The sequence below is a fragment of the Leptodactylus fuscus genome, chromosome 1 (assembly GCF_031893055.1).
Source record: "Leptodactylus fuscus isolate aLepFus1 chromosome 1, aLepFus1.hap2, whole genome shotgun sequence".
Lineage (NCBI taxonomy): Eukaryota > Metazoa > Chordata > Amphibia > Anura > Leptodactylidae > Leptodactylus > Leptodactylus fuscus.
This window is the reverse complement of record NC_134265.1, coordinates 306,389,990-306,412,282: the sequence shown is the minus strand read 5'-3', so window position 1 is coordinate 306,412,282 and position 22,293 is coordinate 306,389,990. Positions and strand designations below refer to the sequence as shown.

Here is a 22,293-nt window from a genome sequence, read left to right as displayed (position 1 = left end):
ATAAGATATTAGATATACTTTTTTTGCTTTTACATCAAGTATTATCCCTTGAAAAATGAGAAAAGGGTCAGAGTCAGGCTAGGTTCACACCTGTGCTCGCGCTCTACTGGTGGATTCCGTTCCCCATTCCACTTTAAAAATGCGAAGAGGAAAGCCCTACAAACTGCCATTTTGTCTCCGCATTTTCACCCTTTTTGGGCAGAAACCTGGCAGACCCCATTATAGTCTACAGGGTCTGTGGGTATCCGATTTTTCAAGTGGCTTAGGTTTCCATTCGGGGGTCCCCAAGTGGAGCCCCGAACAGAAACCCGAATGCAGGTGTGAACCTAATGTCAGTGATGAAAGTAGTTGTATATATATAATATATAGTTTTCCAAATTAATATCAAGATTGTGCTCTGTATGTTAAATTGTCAATACCGCTATGCCAACAAAAGATAAAATTAATACTTTCAGTATAAGAAATAGAACAAATATACAAATTTGTACAAAAAGATAAACCCTGTTTTTATTTTTAGTAGAAAAGCAAAGTTCTTACAGATGTAGCAAACTGTATAAAATACAAAATATATTGAGTTACAGAACTTTTTGAAATGTGATAGTTAGTGCTTAGGGCCAGATGTGTAACAGTGTTAGACTATGAATAAAAGGTATAGACATATTATAGAGATATAGACTGCTAGATAGTTATCAGCAAACTCTTCAGACCTGCAAAATAGTATTCACCAACAGTGTTTATGTTATTGTGCTGAAAGTTTACTATTTTACTGGCAGCTTGCAAATACAATGTAAATAATACTATCTACTGTACAAAATAATAACAAAATTCTAAATTAACACAATATACTAGGACAGTATGAACAAATACTAGGAAACACTGAGAGAAAACTTGTGTTTTCCATGGCTATCAGGTAGTCCTTGACTACTGAATACTTAAGGGCATGGGTTCTTAAAGAGGACCTTTCATGTTCTCCTGCACATGAATTCAACGCTCTGTCGGCTTTTCCATTATGTGCCCGGGGGCTGGAGATATTGGTGCTGTTAGTTTCGGCACTGAACTCTGCCCACTGTCAATAGGGCGTTCCTGACAGTCTAACTGGGCTGTGGGGAATGCCTCTCCTGACTGTACTCGTCCTCACAGCTCAGAGTCATCGCTGGCTGGTAAGGAATGCCCCCGCTAACAATCTAAGGCTATGGACAGGGGATAATTGTACACATTAGGGAGAGTGTGTGCCTACATAGGCAGTACGGAGACTTACAAGTCATTCCTGCACTGCTAGGGATTCTGGGTAAAAAATATGCAAATCTACTCTCCAGGATGTAATTAGGAAAACAATGCCTCTGTATGCTGCCCTCTGGAGGGCAGCCTCCTTAACATCATGCATGACTCAGTTAATAAGCCTACTATCATGATGTGGATTTAATTGCCAAATTAGTATTTCTATTCCAAAAGGAACAGATTCCCATAAGGCTATGGAGGAATACTGTCAAGGGGAACATTCCTCACAGCCCAGATAGACTGTCAGGAACGCCCTTCTGACAGTGGGCAGAAATTGGTGTCGAAACTAATGGCACCAATATCTCCAGTCCCCAGCAATTCATTGCACTATTTGCTTTCTAGCGATATATAAAACCGCATGTGTAGGAGGACATGAAAGTTCCTCTTTAAGTTTCATTATCCACCACTTATATTGAATGGGCCACGAGGTAAATGTCTAGCCCCGTTGCAGCAATTTAATACACAAATTGAATACTCTACTATACATCTGCAAAATCCGCTTCCAACATTCACTTTTAGTGCATTCTGCTGGGTTTTGTACTTCAGGTTGCCTAACAACCCCTGACTTTCTGTCTGAGTGACCACTCTCTGAGAACATGCAGCTAGAAGTACAGACAATGCCACAGGAAATTCTATATACTGTGTGATAAGCTGCCCTTCCATGCTGCATAGGACTGCAGAAGAAGTAATGCAGCTCTTGAATATAAAGCAATGTGCATATTATAAGTTATGCAATTTCTGTCCGTTGAGAGGAATGAAACACTGTGTAGCCAATGGTAGTAAGGTTTAACTGCCTAGTCCAAAATGGCTCCCCATGCTTGCACTAGTAATATTTTCAGTTTTGTGTATTTTTTTGCTAGAACATGTTCACAAAAAATGTTTACATTGTATACAATAACAACACTGAATGCAGTTTACGTTACAAAGCAAGAAATATAGAGATTAATCCTAAATAAAATATCAGTGATATCCCATATATATTAATAACCCTTAGTTAGAGAGTACTAAAACACACAAGTGTGTCTCTCAGTCTCCTGTATACAATTAAAGCTTGTGGACTCATCTCTGGTGACAATTCTTATCACAGCATTCAATAACCCTGAGCTTCTATAGGATTGGTATATTAATCTACTTTCCATCATTCAATGGGTGGCCAGATGGCATAGGATATGAGGCTAGGCTATGCAGCAAGGCCATATTTTCCTGTAAACAGGATTAAAATTATATATACAGTGGAACGACCACCTCTTTCAGAAGACCACCTCTTTCAGAAGACCACCTCTTTCAGACGGCCATCTCTTTCAGACGGCCAACCTTTTACCCAGACCAGATTTGGTCCAGTCTTATATGCTTAATGGTTATTCTCTTGGAGAGGACATCCCCTCCTGAAGACCATTTGTAAGTCCATTTTACGTGGTTAGTCTAGTTTAGACTACATAAAGTAAGATTTTGTTGTCTCCTTCGAGAATTTGCAGCTTTTTACTAAAACAGCACATAAAGCAGTTTTTTCACCTCCATTTCTTTTACAGAAGCTTCATTACCAACTGTATATAAAAGACAAACAACATCAATATACATTCATAAGCAATGTGTTTTGTGACTTCTTTATGGCTATCCCCTAAGACATAATAATTCTATTGCTATACCGTTTCTAATGTTTTCAATGCTAATAGTTTTGTATGTAGTAGGTCTTTGCTATATTCCGGGGACATTGCTTGACCAGTGACCATTTGCCCACAAGACACCATTTTCATTGAGAAGTTCTCTCAAGAAATGGCTCCCGGTCACATTACTGCTGTTAGTTATTATCCAAAGTCTAAAAGATCAACTACAGTATATATTTCAGTAATATTAAAACATAATTCAGGAATGTGGCCTATCGCCCAATTGAAAGATGAAGATTTGAGTTGAGGTTCTGGTTGGACATTTCACACTAGGTGCAAACACTGAGACACAGGAACATCTTAAGACATGTCGATGCAAAATAAAGCAATTTAGCAGCAAGGTCTCAAACACCTTTCACTTTTATGTTAGACGTGGAAAATCTAGAAAGTTGTTTTTAGGAGAACATGTAGATCCATACGGCAGAGCTTTATGGGACTCTGATCTTCTGGCGTTCCGTAATATTGTGCACAGTACGTTTCATTTCAAATATTAGATAAGAAAACCTAATGCAGGTACAGTGTGCGGCCTGAACGATGATGCATCTTACATCTTCTCATCTTACAACTAGCATTCACTTGTCCTTTCATGCAAAATAAAATGATCACTTTCTTTTGCGTTTTCCACTTCGTTCTCTTTTCCAGGCATTTTGTCCTCACTTCCGCTGTTGTCTGAGTCACCGTCTTCATCATCTTCGTCTTCTTTATGTTTTTTAGGTTTGCCTTCTACACTGTTTCTTACGCCATAGGCAAAGTAGATCAGAAAACCTTCAAAACAAAAATTTGTATAAAATAATTTGCACAATAATAATAATAATTTCTAAGTGCATACACATATATGTGTATGTAAATCTACTAATAAATATATAAACGATACATAAGTGACCACTGTTATGCAGATCTTTACTGATTTCAGCAGTCTGTCAACTAAATGTATGTTTTAATGTGTTGTATGTGTGTGATTTAAGTTCTTTTTTTAGAAACTTATTTCATAATCTTGGGTCATGCAACCAGCGTTGCCATCAAGAATCCTGGACTGCCCCAAGGATATGGGTAAATATACATTTTTTCCCCCTATCAGTATGTCTTTGTAATGTGGAAGGAAACCACGGGGACAACATACAAGCTTCTTGCAGATGTTGTCTTTGGCAGGATTCGAACCCAGGACTCCAGTGTTTCAGTGCTAACCACTGAACCACTGTGCTACCTGGTAAATATACATTTTTAAATAATTTAGAAAGCAGGAGAGGTGAGGGTGTTTCGATTAGTGTAGGGCTTTCTATTTAAACCAGACAACCCATTTAAGGAAATTCCTCAACAAACACTTTAAAAAAAAAAAAAAAAAAGAAAAGAAAATGACCCTAGATCTCTCCTATTGGATAGCTGGACACCAGGATCAGAATCTCCAGCAGATGGAGACAATTTGCACCCCTTGGATTATCCCCCAATTTAACTAAATAACCTGGAAAGCCAATGACCTTGGCTGGACAGCAGTGTTGCTTGTTGTAGTTACTAAAGGATGACCTATATATGGCTTTTATGATATTGTATAGATAAGCAGTGACAGATACAATATCTGAGATCTGATACTGACCCTAGTCCATCCTCTACTATATGACCAAGAGGAAACGCAACAGAAATTACAGCAAGGGAAAGAGAATTTTCAGCTGCAAAAAAACTACATTTACACAGAGTAACGTGGCGCGTGATGTTGCACGTATACAGCATGTCAGACTTTGAGCACCGTAAAAGCTCCCATTGATTTCAGTGGGAGCCTGGATGGTATACGCCGCGTTATTTTGCGGCCGTGATTTTGCACTCAGTCTCACACACCGTATACGTGCCACGTTACTCCGTGTGAATGGACCCTTATATAGTAAGTTTCTGAAAACTGAAATTTTTAGCTTTTGGTTGGTGTTAACTTGGTTTTGGCAAGGGAAGAATTTTTGATGGAAATAAGAGCTCATTTTCAAGAAAAACAATATTCAATCACTATAAGAATAAGTATAACTTACCAAGAGCCATCCAAACACTAAATCTTATCCACGTGTCACCACTTAGTTGTACCATTAAGTATACATTTACCAGGACACTAAAAATGGGCAGAAATGGTAGTAGTGGAACCTACAGGGAAAAAGTAAAATATAAAATTAAACTGTTTTGCTAATTTCACTAGATGTATTATATAACCAATACTCACTCTTATAATAAAGTCATTGGACATGAGAAAGCTCAAAAAGAACAATAAAATGTGCTATAGCATAAGGGGCCATAACAGAGTGTCAACAAAAAGGTTTATACCAGCCATGAGTTGGTTTAGATTTTTACAATAAATGTGCCAAAATGTTGCCAAAATTTTGCACATTCTGTCAAATCATAAACCACGGACAGACAAGTCATACCATTTTTTGGTAAACCCCACTGAACTGCCATGTAAGGCGCAAAAACTTTCCGAAAATGCCATCAATAGATGTAGTATAAAGCACATACAACTGTTTGTTTTTGTCATAAATGGTAATAGAATTTTGATGTAAATTTAATAGGAAATCTGCTCCAATGTCTACGCCATAACCCACCATTGTAAATGGTTACATGCACTGCATACATACATTTTTATTTCTCCAAAGCATATATACCACTAGTGGAGATTACATGTTATTGCCCCCAATAGTTTCCCGATAAGGTAAATCACAATCATAATGGTAAGCTCCATCCAGCCAGTAAAGCTTATGATGCAAGTCACAATATTCTGCACAAGTGTCATCCAACATGACTTATGTGGTAGGTTGTTTTTTTGTGTGCAATTTTCTGTTTTCCCCCACTAACCAATGAAACCTGGTCCTTGCACATGATCTCCATTTTTATGGCATCCAGCGGCAAAAGTTCTATCTCTATGGTTTGGGTTCAATATTAGACTAGAGCTCACAGCAGTTTTGGCATGAAACACATTGTATGGCCAAAGATTGCAGGTTTGGATTTCTAAAAATTGCAATCTCACAGTGATAGAAACTTTATTATCTACTAAAATAATATGTACATTACCCATTTTTTTTTTATTTCTCTGTATAGACTGTCAACCCTAGGTTATAATATATGCATTCTCAAGTATACTGTGCAATGTTTACCATAAAAGTGATTTTGTGCGGGTTCTGAGGTTGTCTCCAGATGACTAAAACGATCAATAAGATGAGTATGATGAATACAACAAGAAGTGCGATACTCCAAGACTCTACATTTCCTATGGCTTCAATTGAATACGTTGTGAGGACGCTCAGTGCACAAATTACAAGTGCTGCAAAAAAGAAAAAAATACTAGTAAATGGTTAGGTTAGGGAATGCTTGAAAATAAATTGCTGCTTACCCATTCTTTTCCCCTCCATACCATCAGTGGGGCTCCTGTCACCCTCTCTGGTCTCCATTTCTGATGCTCCAGAAATTACATAAAGGACTCCCCTGTGACCACTGCAGCCAATTACGGGTCTCAGGGGGTCACATACAGCAATCTGTTATATCATTACTGTGTTCCAGTGCTGCAGCTTTGACTACTGTACATGACTTCTGAAGCCAGTTATTGCCTGCAGCTGCCACACTGGGGATATATGACGCATTGCTGGTGCATTGGAAATACAAACAGGAGGAGATGATGGGAGCTATGCTGCAGAAATGGAGGAGAAAAGAAGGGTTATGTTTATTGAAAATTTTTACTGTACTAGATCTTTTACAGATTGGGGTTCCTCATAAAGCAAAGGTCCTGATCGGTGATTACTGAAATTAAACAATCACTCTTCCCCCAACAAAGAATTACACAGAGGCCATTGAAGTCAATGGGGAGAGTTTACTAAATTTATTAGAAGTCACAGGCTTTTTAAAAAGGATGTTTCACCACCTCCACCAACTCTAATGTTTTACATCTTTCGGTGGATGCTTCTCCACTGATATTACCACAGTTGGATTTTTTTTCTCTAGCCCACACCATTCCCGAGTAATGAGTTCTATTAGTTTCAGCACAATTATGTTTTCTGCTCTTAGGTGAATGGTCCTAGGCTGTCTTCTCCATCTCAGGACCACTCACCTGACAGTAGAGAACCTAACTGTACTAAAACTAACAGAATTTATAGCTTGGGGATGGTAGGAGATAGAGAAAAAAAACCCTAGTCAATGCTTCTCTATGGGAAAAGTCACTTGAAGGTTGAGCCGATCTTGAAATAATCTCCGACCTTGATCCTGCTGGAAAATATTGGGTCGGAATTCTGATCGTGATTGTGAAATTTACTCGATTGCTGATCGGAATCCGATCTTTTCCGATCCCAATTGCTCAACCCTAGTGCCTGTATTCCCAGAGTCAATGCAGAGGTGAAGACTAGCCTTTCCATGATCTTAAGACTGGGTCTATCCTTTAGGTAGCACCAACTTGACATATCCCAACTGCAGGGACCTAATATGGATACTATATACATAATCTTACCCAGAACTCCCACAAGTAAGCTAACCACAGAGGCGGACTGTTCTGTCGGTAGGCTTGGAGGATACATAAGGGAGTGAAAGCTAAATCCCTGTTCTTGTAGGATGATAATTTGGGATTCGTTCATCATTGATTCTCTCTCTGAGGCAGATAGCATTTCCTTATCTGGAACACATTTAGGCTTCTCATAACCGAGGCCGGGCTGGTATCTATATAGAAATATAGAAAGTAATATATTAAAATTGTACATGGTAAGAATTGCAGCTGAGCATTTTATAGCACAAATTTAAACTTCAGGATTTAGAAGTTAAGCACTTGGTAAAATACTACAGAAATATCAAGTAATTACCTATATTACCCTCATTCATCATGCTTTCCTCACTTTGACCCAGTTCCTGTTGTCCTAGACTATCCTTCTTTAATAACTCACAAGTAGTCTGTGATAATACAGGTATAATAATGCTCTCGGGTCTTTCTAATTTCTAACACTCACAATAACCCTCGAAGGGTCTATGCAGTTTGGTACTGACATTTGCTCTGTATACTATCCCACTATCCAATAAATTATAGTTATGTATGGAGACCCTATAGAGACCCTTTACTACAGGGCAAATATTGTTACCATTTTATCATTTTCCAACAACTATAAAGATAATATCTACAGAGTAATTACAAACAAAGATTAACAATAAAGCTAAAAGTGTAAAATAGTCTTTTTTTCTTAAAAAAAAAATAAAAGCTAGGTAAGTGCGATAGTACACCCTTACATATCTGACCCCACATTCCCTCGAACGTCATATTCTGCCACTTTAAAGTCCATTCATGTGAATGCTGGCCATTCATTCCCATGATCAATTTTTTGGATCCCTAAATACACTCAAATCCATGAAGGGACCATGAAAACTTGCCATCATTTGGCCAATCTATTATGCTTGATCATTAATAACAGATGAATGTCATTTTTCATGTCCATTTTCCATTAGTATGCCAATCATATTTCATCAGTTTCCCAGGCGTTTGTCCATTTTTAATGTTTGGTTTGGCTCCTTTTTTATCTGTCAGTTAAAAAATGGATGAACTACATTGGATGAAAGGATTTTTTTTTTTTGACCCAACCAACTCATCCATATTTCAACAGATTGAAATATGTTTTGTTGGACATTACAGAAAGACTCTTTGAATTGTATTGGTTTATCTGTCTGTCTGTGACATTGAACAAGAATAGGATGTGTCCTATTTTTTACAGCCCAAATAAAATGGTCCTTTGAAAAAAAAGGCATATGTATGTCCCCATGGACGTGTGACAGATGTTAACAAACCATCCCTTATGCCCATTTTTCACTATGATGTGCAAGGGACCTTAGTTAGAGTGAGATAGCTAACAAGAAATACTTAAAGAGGTTATCCCATCACAAAGATCCTATCTATACTGCTTGTTAATGTGGATTTAAGACTTTTCCTAAATACACTGCTTCAGCAAAACTGCTTTGTTTGTCCACTATCTTACTTTATTCAATTCAATGTTGACACAGCCCTTGACTTATCTGCTCAAAAGTCAAGTGATGTAGCTGTCTGCTTTCGGGGGAGGGAAGAGGGGCTAAGTGCACGGGAGTGAGCCTGTGTTTCTAGCTATTCCTGTGTCTACACCACTAGCTTCCTGCTATTCAATGTTGACACAGCCCTTGACTTATCTGCTCAAAAGTCAAGTGATGTAGCTGTCTGCTCTCGGGGGAGGGAAGAGGGGCTAAGTGCACGGGAGCGAGCCTGTGTTTCTAGCTATTCCTGTGTCTACACCACTAGCTTCCTGCTATCAGATAGAGGAGAGGAGCTGCTTTCATTTCTGAACTCGTCTTCTGTTCTCCCATTTATCAGGTTAGCTAATTCAATTGTGTTCATTATAACAGAGACAGACAGTATTGTGCATATAGTGTTGTTTGAGGACCTTTGATGACATCACAGGCCCTTCAGCCGCCCCATAGGATCACGCTATGCGGTGGGCGGAGCTACACGCTAATTTGGGGGCTAAACTGCAGGTTGCATGACACCCCGCCCACCAAATGATGCAAGAAACTATGAAGAAAGAAGATTTTACAGCAGTGAAGACTGGTGAGTATGCGACGTGGGAATACCCCTTTAAATAACTCTACCATAGCTATCAATAGGGTCTTCTCCATTACAATGTGCCCAAGGACCATGGTCGATCTCCAGAAAACAGGCAGTGAGGGATTATTTTAGCCTTACTAGACATAATTGGACCTGCATTATGTTTAGTTTTTTTCTAATATAGATAAGATGGAATACTATTAAAAATCACCAAAAATTCTTAAAAAATATTTGCAGCCTAAAAACTAGATTTAAGCAACCGGTCATTTTCTCATGATGTATTCCCTATAAGATCATCGTATACATGACTTAGCTCTGCTATATCTGTACTTAAAATGTATAAAACTATTCCTTTTGCAAAAACAAACAATTAAAATGTAATGTTAACAATGTTCATTTGCTTTTCTCATCTGACTAAATCTACCATCATTTATTATTTGAGAGATTAATGGTACTGTAGGTATCTTCTACAGCTTTGGACAGCTGTAAGGCCAGCTAAGGCAAAGCCCCAAGGGGAAAAAAGTAAGGGACTTGAGATAATGAAAAAAATTGCTAAGAGCTGACACATGACTGTACTGCAAAAGCCAATTTCAGCTTCTCTGCTAAAGTTCCCACTGATAGTTTGCAGATTTAGACCACCCAATGCAAAAGTGTTAAACACAACACAATGCATGGGTCAATAAATCCCAGTCATCTCCACCGAATTATAATGGGATCAGACTGTACTGAAGAAGGGACCTCTTGACCTTGTTTTATGTATTTTCCTGGCCTGTCAGCTAATGAATGAGGGATCTTTTTGATGCCTCCCCACAGCTCTGTAAATGTAACTAAATACATTATCTAACAAGATGGTAAAAGCAAATCAGAGGCTTGCAAAACTAAATCTAATGTAAAAAATGAGTAACATTTCCCTCACATGTCAGAGAGCTTCATCTCCTGGGAATCTGGAGCCAGTTTGGAAGGACAACCAAGCTACATGGAGGTATTGGGCTTCTTCCACTAATCTCCAATGCAGCTGAAATGAGTTAAAAGGAGTCTAACAAGCTAATGGGAGTACCTTGTAGGCCTGCTTCTACACTTTCCAAAGATGTCTTTCTTATTCTGTGTTGCAGCTACATTTTCATGAAAATCAATGTTAATTCTTTTACAAATTAGCTTAAAGGGCTTTAGGGGCATTTTTGTTCTTCTGCAAAGGCTTCTTCCTCCACTATAGATAGTTGCCCCTGATGGCAAGCAGAGTAGAAGATGCCACTGAAGTGGTGAGCGCAGGGGAGCAGAGCTAGATGGTTATCGGGGGGGGGGGGGAATTATCTAGAGCAAAGAGTGAAGCCCTAGTAAGAGAAGAGATGCCCCAAAATCACTTTTTAGCTAATTTGCATAAGAATAAAATCCTGAATATAATGAAAATGGAACTGCAATGAATAATAAGAAAGGCATCTTGGGAGAGTGAAGAAGCCACTCTACAAGGTGCAATCATTAGTTTGATTTTTCCTGCTGTCAGACCTACTTCAAAGGGGTTTTCCAGTCCCAAATGCATTTTGGTAGTTTGTGGAGGTCTTACACCCAGACCCTGCACAGATCAGCTGATTCGGCTGGCTACAGGTGCCAGAAGCTACAGCAGTGGATGGGGAGCAGAAACAGCTTAGCTCCTATTACAATTATAGTAGCAAAGTTGCAATTCTATACCATGGATGGGGATTCAGCTCCTTTCTTATTACTTGAATAGGAGAAGACTACTTCCACTAGGTGTCCACTATTATTGCATTGGTGAACAGAAGCAGTCGCATCAGTTAATCTTTGCAGGGTCCAGGTGTTGAATCCCCACAGATCAGATACTGATGATCTATCCTTTAATCCTACTGTAATTTGCAGAGAAATACTTATGACAAATTTGTCTCATCTTCATTTACTCTAGAATACAATCTGGACAAGGACCATCTGGACAGAGATCATTGACTAAATGCCTTCAAACCACTCCTATCTATGCAACAAAGTTGAACTTGACAAATGTCCTGATATGGACAACCCTAATTGGTCGAGGTCACAGCCCAATTGGTCGCACTATGTGGTTATTTTGTTCATGCTGTACATTTCTAGTAGGATAGATGGATAGAATAACAACATGCTACATTATTGTGATCTCTGTACATAAAATAATTGATGAGATGGTAAGGAATATAACATATGACATGTACCGGAGGATGAGGACACAGGCGGCCACAAGGGAATAAGCCAGGAGTGTTCCAATGGACATCATGTCAACCAGAGCTTTTAAGTCAAACAGGAAGGCCATTATAGCTATGGGGAAAAAAAAACAACATATTTTAGTGCCATATAGTTACATAATAGCTGAACAAGTATAGGTGAACGCATAGATTTATTCAGAATATTTGAAGGTATTGTAATTTTATCTGGATAAATATTTTACACTAAGTAATGTCCTACGAGAAAGTAAAACATGGAATATAAAGTAAAATTGTGACATATAAGATCTGACGGATAAGAAGACACCACTTGAAACATACTCTAGTAAAGATCCCTATGTAAAGTGAGTCTACTCGCTACAGGATTACATAACCAGATGTCTATGGATATGGTGAGAGGAACACTACATGTTTATTTGATATCATTTGCTATTAGTAAGACACAGGCAATCCTGTATTGTGTCACTTTACTAAGCTACTGTATGTAAGATCTTCACTGTGAATGGAAATAGAATTCTATTCTTGAAAAAGCTCTAAACTAATGGAAACAGCATAGCTTTCAGGATTACAAATAATGACCAAGAGCAAAGCATAAATAACACAATACATGCAAATTATATTCTCCGACTCCAGCCCAAGAATTAGTCTTATCAGGCACCATTTATTACCAGCATGCTATGTTTTTACACTATAATGTATATACATATATAAAATGGGTCCTTTTCTGCTGCATGGCCCATTCCAATACCTGCAGCTTCTTGGTTTACTATCCATGTTCACACATTTTACATAACAATGGCAAACATAGCATGATGACAATCTTACATGAGTACAAACTTGTAGAATCCAACATTTCATATACCAACTCTCCTAGATGTCAACAAATGTATGAACCTAAAATTTCTGCCAGTTATACATATTGGAATATAATAAATATAGACTCAAAGCTGCTGTCATAGGGCAGTATATGGTAGCACGCAGGCTTACTGCAGACCCTGGCTTACGCTAGGTTCACACTAACGTTCGTCTCTCCATTGTTCGGTCCACATGGGGACCCGAAAGACAGTGAGCCTGTCCACTAGGAAAGTGCTTACCCAAGGACACCTGCAGACCCAATGTACTATAATAGGGTCTGCCAGATGTCCATTGGGTTTCCACTGGTTTTATACTGAAACGGACAAAGAAAAATGTCCTCCTTGCAGGACTTTTCTCTCCACGGATTTTCAGCAGAACCTGCAGCGTAGACTCCAATGCAGATGTGAACCTAGTCTTAAGGAGCCCATAGAGTAAAGTTGGCCAAACTAGCAATTTCAACAGGCCAGCCAATTATCTTGGGATAGTGTTACTGGGATGTATAAGCTAAGTACAAGGGATGTACTGTAAGGGAAAAGAAGGACATGATGGGCATGTTGAATTTCAACACATGACCGTTTTGTTCACATAGGAGATAAGCCACCTACTTATCTACTGAAGTCTCTGCTCTATGTTGAGACATCAAGGCAGCAGACCTATCAGAGATTGACAGCCTCCCCTCTACGACTGTGTATACAGAGATAGCTGTCAGTCACTTATAGGTCTGCCTCCCTAAATTCTCATCATAGAGCTTAGCACAGAGTGATTTCAATAGAGAAATTACATTTTGTACTGAATCTTTTCCCACAAAATTATTTATCAATTTGCTGATACTGATTATAAATCAGGTATCATTTTATTTAAAATGCCCCCAAATCAGGTACGCATCGCTCCAGTTTTTTTTTCCCTCTGCTGTTATTCTATAAACAGATTACCCATGCTGAATATATATTTAATATTTTAATATAATTTTTTAAAATATTATATTTAATTATATCCCCCCCCCTCTCTTTTACTATACCTACACATATAACCCATATATAGCACATCTGTTTTCTACTTTCTGTTTTCATACTGTTTGTATCATTATTGTTACTGTTGATCTACGGCAAGTCATGGGGAAGGGTGTAGAATTTGTGAAATCCAATTCCATGTGTTATAACAAACGCAAAATTCCTCATTTCAATGCCTGAAATGAAATGAGAATTTTTAACAATGAACACTTTCCTAAGGAGATTCGTTGCGTCGACAGCTTGAGTAATTGCAAGGAAAATTCACTTTTACAAGATTTTGTTTCTGGCAAAAACGATGAAGGTCTACTTTGTGACTCAAGGAGAGATGGAAATGATGACAGCAAATGTGTTACATTCTACAGGTTTGTGAATAAAGTAAATGTGCCTGACCTCTACACACTGGTCCTCAGTGAGAAAAGGCAAATTCGAGTGCATTGAAGGAATTCATCATGAATGTCATATGATTTCTTAGAATTTATAGAACAAGGTGGTGGACATTCAGAACTTGTTAAAAGTTACACGAGGTTACTTAGGGTACATTTTATGGGATCCAGATTTGAGACGTGAAGTATTAAAACCTTCACAGATTCTCAACATTATAACAAATATAGATGTGGTGGATGTAGACTGTTTGCCTTTTATTACTAAGGACCATTGGGGCAAACAATTTGTGAGCAGAACTAATGACCAACTTGTGATGTCATATAATGATTCGATGACATCAGTCTTGATTATTGGTTCAGACCTCAATATGCTTGCCTCTTTTAGTGTTAACACCATGTATCCCATGTATTTCATGCATACATAAGAAATAAAAACAACAAAGGACCAGACATAAATGGATTATTCTTTATTGCATGTCTGAAATTTTCCCTTCCGATTTTAGTTTTACCTCTTTAATTAAGGCCATAGCTCACCCCTGACTTACATGCAGAGAAAGACACAAAGCAGATCCCATTGATAAACTTGCATGCAAACCACCATGAGCCATTTTCCACAGATCTTCGTTTTCACATCTTACCAGAGATCACACCAGCTGTCAGTGTGGCAGCAACTGGAGACTGCCGTTCACTCACGTTGGAAAGAAATCTAAATAGTAAACCGTCTCTTGCCATGGCAAACAGAATTCGGGGGAGAGGAAACATAGAGCCCAGCAGGCTAGAATAGAAAAATGATGGATGTTGAAAAGCTGCTTTTAGCGCTAAAGAACTACACGGGTGTAAAGTCAGCAAGCCCAAAGTGAGATGGTTTGAAGAAACAGTTACCCTTGACTACCACCGGTCTATGGTTGTAATGGTACCAAAATAATCCATCATCTTAGTACATGTGGTTTTCAAGGGTACACGGTTAAATATCTTGATGACGAGAGAATAAAGTAGACTTAAGGATTAAGGATATGAAATGGATTAAAGGATGTCAACAGATTTGGGGAGTCAGAAAGAAGAACACATAATAATAAAACTCTGATGTCACCGTCAATACATTTACAATTCCCATTGGTTTGTACCATTTACTCCTGAATGATCTCACCTGCCACTGCACCAGACGAGAGGGTGGCAATTACAGGGGTCTTCGTCCTGGGACTGATCTGAGCTAGAGATCTGAAAAGCAACCCATCCTCCGCCATAGCATAGATTACACGAGGCATTGGGAAAATGGATCCGAGCAGACTGAATAAAAATCAAACACATGCAATACAGCAAAACACCGGTCATGCAAGATTGTGAGAGAGAAATTAATTGGCAATTACAGTCAATAAGCCACCACCATAGTATACAAAGCCTTGAGATTACAAAGAATTAATGGGGCTAGTAACCTAGAGACCTCCACCCACACAATTGCCCCCAGGTAAATATATATTATTCTCGGTTAACCTTCTGTAGCCAAATAGTGAAGCTGTGAGTAGCCCGCATAAATATAAAGTTTAATACATTTAACAGCATGCAGGGGGCACTCTTTATCTTTTTGACCATTGAGTTCCAAAGTTTTCCCTCTAGTCTTTTAAGATATTCCCCACCTAAATTTCTGGAGAAAATTAATACTGCGGGCTGAGCTGAGGATTGACGTGAGATGACCACCACCAAGATGTTTTACCCATCTCTACACCAGTCCTAGTTCATATAGCAGATTTTTCCTGGTAAAATCAGGACAATCTGAGTTTCAATAAGCCATGACCATTTTTAGATCGGGACAAGCTGAATTTGCTTCAATTTCTTTCTGAAATTTGGAACAATCCAAGCAAATTCAGGACTGCTTGGCCAATCATGTCTGACAACCGGGTTGCTAGAAAGTCAAGACATATTTGTCACTGAACTTGAAGGCATAGTAGTGACAATAAGAATTGGAAGGGAATAACCCACTCTTTTCTCTGACTCTGATTTTTCTGATTTTTTAAAACTAAATTTAAGTGGAGAAAATCTTTCAGGATTCCCAACAGGTCAAAATTTAAAGGATCCATCTTTGGGAAAAGATTATACAGTCAAGTAGATTCTAGGGTCTATCTATGAAATCCAAATGGTAAACTGATTAACTGAGACATAGAAATCTACCAGTAACAGTGTTCTAATAGTGATCAAGACTTTGCTATATCTAATAATCTGTATATGATTAAAGGAGTCCTCCAAATATGAACTGCTGGGAACTTTAGGCAAAAATGTGAAGTAGAGCATTTACAAAATGCCCGTGTGGCCAAAGCATATTTAATGAAAATATCATGTAATACGCTGTACTGAATGCAGAGCGTTTTTAAAAATTTTTTTGCTCTTGTTATGGCAGAAGCCCCTTCAGTGAGTATTACTAGATGTGGAGCTTTATAGAGAGCACTTCTTCCATACAAGCATATAAGGCCCACATCCACTTGTATGCTAAATACACATACTACAATGTCAGAGGATCAGATTCCCATGCCTTGTCATATTGAACATGTTGCTGTATAAGGCTGTAGATTCATACAGTATAGTTTTGATGGAAATTATTTGTCTCAACTTGTACCTCCACCACGTTTCACCACTTGGAACAACTCCAACTTTTCACATAATTTAATAGGTACCGCTTCACAGATTCTTGTGCAGTTGCAACAGACATCCAACATCCAAGAAAGATTAGCATATTAGATGCTGTAACTAACTGCATTGATTGCTCAGGTATGTAGGGGGCTAGAGAAAAATTCTAAAAATCTGCACTGGAGTCAGTGGAGCATCACCCATTGAAGATGCAAAGAGCTGGAGTTAACGAAAGTGATGAATAGTCCTCTTTAAATATAATGATTTATTAATTATTAATTTATTCATAAATTGGCAGACTTCTCTGTGTTAGGATAGGTAATCAATGTATGACTGCTGGGGGATCCAGTGCTGGGAATCCACAATCACTAGAATTGGGGTCTCAAGTCCCTATTCTGCAGTAGTTACACATGCATCTTGCCACTCCATTTAACGTGTATATGACTGACATAGATACCCAAGCCCTGTCCTATAGACTTTGAATAGAGTGGCAGTGTGCATGCAAGACCCTCACATCACTCAAACGCCCACAGGATGTGAGTTTGGGACCCATGTACTAGTCATCAGTGGGGTCCAACCAGTGATTATACATTTTTACCGATCCAAGGGATTAGTGATAAATGTTTTTGATGAAATAACCTGTGTAAGCCGAGAGGAAGCAGGGATGGGACTCAATAAAATAAAAGTTCTACTGAATATTTTACCACAAAACATATATTAATCTCCAGAGCCAGTTCCACATGCTCTACAAGGAGCCATCTATAGAGCACATTGCTCAACACAATCCCTATATAAAGAACTAAATCATTCAGGCTCTATACGATAAATATAATAAGAAATACACCAATAACTATCGTCCCCATTTGCCTAGTTTGAAGGATTCCCTTCTGCCAATTTTATTTGTTTCAAGGAAAGTTGGGTGAAAACTATTATGAATTCCAAATCAGCATGGCGGGGTTGTAAACTAGTTTCTATAGTGTCTGGACAGATACACCTACCCAGATATATACATTCACTTAATAAATGCTCCCATATTACTATGCAGATAGACATGTTTCCTATTCATGGGTCTGTAAAAGCTGAGCGATAAACAATTATAGGGGCTATTTTGGCTGAAAAAATATCAGACTTATTTTCCATTATTTTTTTCCATCTTACGGTATATTGAATATCCACCGCCGAGATGCCCATATATCAGGATAATAGGGTACAGTGATCCTTGTTTGCCAATCCAAGGCTGGAGTAGTCTCCTTGGGATTGATATTGAAAGCATAGTGCTGCATACTTTGTTCCTTCTCTAAGTTGTGCAGCTTTGTCTCCATTGAAAACTCACACAGCCAAGAATCAGTAAATGTTGGAGCCACTGAATTATCTGCTACATACACACTCATACTATATTACTTATATTCACCCTGTTCCCCCAGTACAACATTTATTATCTTTGGGAGTGCAGCTGGGGAGGCTGGAGCTTCCATTCCTCTTACTCCCCTGCAGCCAATCTGACTCTCACTTACGTCACCAACTCCCCTCTACTCAGGCCACAGGTCCAGTGAAAAGAACAAAATTGGTCATGTGATTGTGAGTTGGAGAATCGGCTGGAGAGGTACGGGAGCAAGATTTCTGGCCTCCCAGCCGCCCTATGCAAAGGTAATAAACGGGGATCAAGGAGACTGAAGTGTATATTAGTAATAAAAGCAATACACTGATAAGTTTTGTTATTTCTTGGACAACCCCTTTAAGGGACCAAACGTTAGACTTATTATCGTTTACTTATGGATGTCAATTGTAAAGATTCAATCAAAACATATATAAGGCTGGCCATATAAATAAGATATGTGTCGGTAGAACGCTCTCCTGACTGTCTCTACTAATTCCTCATTTCCCTGCTCTCTGTGCGAAGAGAGGAGAAAGCTGCTGCCAAACACTTCAGATGGAGACACGTCTTATTGAGAATCTTGAAAATAAAGGATCAGGCATACTGAAATGCAACTTCCTGATCCTCATCTCCCCTGACATCTGCCCTAGGGGGGTGGCTGGGAGGCCTCCATGAACATTGAATGGGTCGGAATCAGTGCATTAAGCCAACGTATATCTAAAGTGTATGGCCAGCCTAACTGATCCTAATACAATGCATGATATGAAAATGCGTGTGCTCATAAAGTCAAAGGAACAGCCAAAACTTGACAATATATATTGTACATTAAAAGAAACTAATCTTAGTAAATCTCTTAGTGAAGTCACTTTGGAGCTACTGGTTCTAAGTGTTTACCTGGTTGACAGCGCACAGAGAGACCCAACAGCCACCACATATTTAGCAGGGCCCCAGCCAACATATTGGAAGGCAACAGGAAGAGGACTTTTCTCATCCAATAGGTAGTAAGGCATCATTAAGGTCAGGGCTGCTGACACACCAAAATAAGCCATAAAGCACACCAACAGGGAGGTCACGATTCCTATGGGTATTGCTCTTTGTGGATTTCGCACTTCCTCTCCTGCAAATAAACAGGTCAAAGTACAGGTGAGAATGATATCCTGGTCACTGGCTGCATGTGATCCATATATACATTATCTTCATGGCTCAGTATACATAATATTAGAATATTGTAGATTAGGGTTTCAGAGATAAAGCTAACCTCTGGCCAGCAGATGCATTTATACATTTAATGTTAATGTATTACATAAAGCAAACTGATGAAGAAAGATTACAGAGTAAAAGCTACATGTAACCACTATATTCTAGACTATATACTTAAAGTGAACCTGTCAAGTTACTTATATTGCATATGGTATGACATAGAGAGAGAAGCAGAGCTCGGTGATATATAGCTTTATGTGTTATGGAGCAGGATTTTAGAGTAGAAGTTGAGAAAATCCTGACTCCTACAAGTGACAGTGAATCATGAAACTCCGCCCACACACAATGATTGACAGTTTTCCATGTATCAATGTGTACACAGACTTCAATCAATGTGTATGCGCAGGGTAAATAGGACGCTTACTGTATCTCCTACTAGAGATGAGCGAACAGTAAAATGTTTGAGGTTCGATATTCGTTTCAAGTAGCCCCTCAATATTCGACAACTCGAATCGAATATTGAACCTTATTATAGTCTATGGGGGAAATGCTCGTTTCAGGGGTAGGCAACGTTCGATCAAATTACACTTACCAAGTCCACGAGTGAGGGTCGGGCTGGATCCTCTGAGAAGTCTTCTCCTTGCAGCATCACCGCGGCGTCTTCCGGCTCGGAATTCACTCTGCCAGGCATCGGGCCTGGGCAGAGCTGACTGCGCATGCCTGCACTACAAGCGGACATGCGCAGTCGGCTCTGCCCAGGCCCGATGCCTGGCAGAGTGAATGAAGAGCCGGAAGACGCCGCGGGGAAGCTGCACGGAGAAGACTTCTAAAGGTAGGAGAAGAACCAGCGTTGATTGGCCGACTGTATAGCATTCGGCCAATCAATGATGGTTCTGCATCAAACTTTTACACTCGAATAGCGAGTGGTACTCGATCGAGTACGAGTATTTAGAATACCGTAGTATTCGATTGAATACCTACTCGATCGAGTACTACTCGCTCATCTCTATCTCCTACGAGTCCTGTTAGGATTTACTCTGCTTTTTACTCATATAAACCTATATATCACAGAGCTCAGCTTTTGTCCCTCTGTCATATCCAATTTTCAGATAAGGCAGCACAAAACACCAGTGGCATAAGTACAGCCGTAGAAGCCTTAGTGGCTGCCATTGGCCCTGCAACTTTAGGGGAGTCCAGTGGGCTGTTGATTTTTTTTTAATAGGTCGTTACCTGTTGGAGTAATCCCTGCTGGTGACGGGCCCTATTTACTTACCAATCCCCATTCCTGCTCACTGCCACCTCCGCTTCCCCTTCTGCCCGCATAATGATGTCGGCATTACCCACGTCTGTGACGTCATTGAAGAGGACAGAAAACAGCAGGGAATAGCTGACTCCACTGAGTAGTTTTTGTATCTCTAATTCACTATAATGGAGAGTGCCCACACCTCCTCTCTTCTGGAAAAAAGAGACATTTATAGGTGATCCAGTAGATCTACCCTTGTGAATAGATCCCCTTTGAATAGCTGTAAATAGGTTGGGTGTTACTGTTATAGTTCAGCAAAATAGGCATAGCCATTATGTCGCCATACCATTTAGAAATAAGCCAGGAAAGGATTGAATCTTCTCTATGTAGGGTCTTATAGTGACATACATAAATATTGAGATGGGTAAGGATTATATAATGAGATTGGCAGAAGATGTACGCTAACACACAAAATAATACATTTCTGTTCCCCTGTTATTTCTACACTGTATAATACTCAACAACATAAATATAGTGTGTGTGATCAGACTCATAGTGCTAATGTTCATGCTAAAGCAGAAATTGGCATAGAAAATGTAAAAAGTAAAAAGCAAATGCTATTCCCCAGATATGAAAATCATCATAACATAAGCAAGTAGCACTATGAGGCAATTGCACACTATGCGTCACGATGACACAATAAGTGGGCCACACTGGTGTTGCTAAGTACATTTCCATACGCTGTTGTCTTTGCATAGTTGCCACTTGTCCTAGTAACTGGTCTAGAAAGACTTTCCTGCCTGTGCTGGTATTCCAGCCGGCCTCATTCAATAGGGCTATCAGGTCCTCTGCCATCTATTTAAAGGTCGTATGCACACTAGTTCTTACCGGTTGTTGCAATGCAGTCAAATCCAACGAAGGCATAGAAGCAAGTAGCAGCGCCAGCCAACATCCCAGTCATGCCATATGGCATGAAGCCTCCAGCTCCGTGTTTACTCGTCACATTTTCATATGACACATAGTTGCTGAGACAAGGCAGAATATTAAAGTGTTTACAAGCCAGTTCAGTGTATATAGAATATGCCATGTATGACATCTTGATAAGTGGTCTATGGTTGTAATATTTATAATGTACAAGGAAATTACATACAGCAATAAATAACAATAATAGAAAGAATGATAGTATTGATAAAAAAATTAAATAATATAGTATAGATTTTATATAACCCACCAAAAAAAATCTAATAAAGCTACAGAATGAGACCAAAAAATAAATAAGTTAAATAGTTAACCCTATTTTGCGGCAGTGGGATAAATTACAGACAACAACGAAAGTCAATGAAAAGTCATTGAAAAATTGTTTTTCAGTCCCTTTTCATTGGCTTTTTGTTGTCCTCCATGATAACAGAATTCTCCACTGGATGTGTATTTAGAGGTTTGTGGTAGAAAAGAATAGAAAAATTTTATCAAAACTTTAGATTTTCAATAATTATTGAAAAAAATTTGAGTTCTCAGCATCTAAATACCATGTTGGGTTTACGTGTTAACATCTCAAAGAGGTTTTACTGTATCCTATTAGGGGAAAGAGATATATTCCTCATCCTCATGTAGGATGCAGTTTCCCTTCCCGCATGCTCTGCAGTATCCACCAAGTTCTACTATAAAACAGTAAATAAAAGACAGGGAGGAGGGAGATGCAGCTGCAGGTTCTCACTCTGTGTTTCAGGGAGTCAGTGATAGCAGGGGCGTAACTACCGGGGAAGCAGCGGAGGCAGCTGCCACAGGGCCCGGGACATTAGGGGCCCGGCGACAGCCGCTACCGCTGCATTTTTTTTTTTTTTTTTAAATAGGCCATTACCAGCTGGAGTAACTCCAGGCGGTAATGGGCCCTATATACTTA

General features: G+C 39.1%; 1 protein-coding gene across 3 annotated transcripts in view; it reads right to left on the bottom strand.

Moving 5' to 3' along the window:
* Positions 1-481: 481 nt before the first annotated feature.
* SLC7A2 (solute carrier family 7 member 2) overlaps positions 482-22,293 on the bottom strand; it is a 73,200-nt gene continuing 51,388 nt past the window's right edge. For 2 of the 3 annotated variants that reach the window (XM_075258778.1, XM_075258777.1), the window contains exons 5-12: positions 21,282-21,418; positions 18,845-19,067; positions 15,104-15,243; positions 11,700-11,802; positions 7,405-7,610; positions 6,065-6,231; positions 4,955-5,063; positions 482-3,707 (exon numbers count right to left, since the gene is read on the bottom strand). In XM_075258778.1, coding sequence (XP_075114879.1) covers positions 3,508-3,707; positions 4,955-5,063; positions 6,065-6,231; positions 7,405-7,610; positions 11,700-11,802; positions 15,104-15,243; positions 18,845-19,067; positions 21,282-21,418 — 1,285 coding nt within the window. In that variant the 3' untranslated portion in view covers positions 482-3,507. Of the gene's footprint in view, positions 3,708-4,954; positions 5,064-6,064; positions 6,232-7,404; positions 7,611-11,699; positions 11,803-14,594; positions 14,732-15,103; positions 15,244-18,844; positions 19,068-21,281; positions 21,419-22,293 lie in introns of all 3 variants that reach the window. The other variant, XM_075258779.1, reaches the window with a different exon arrangement.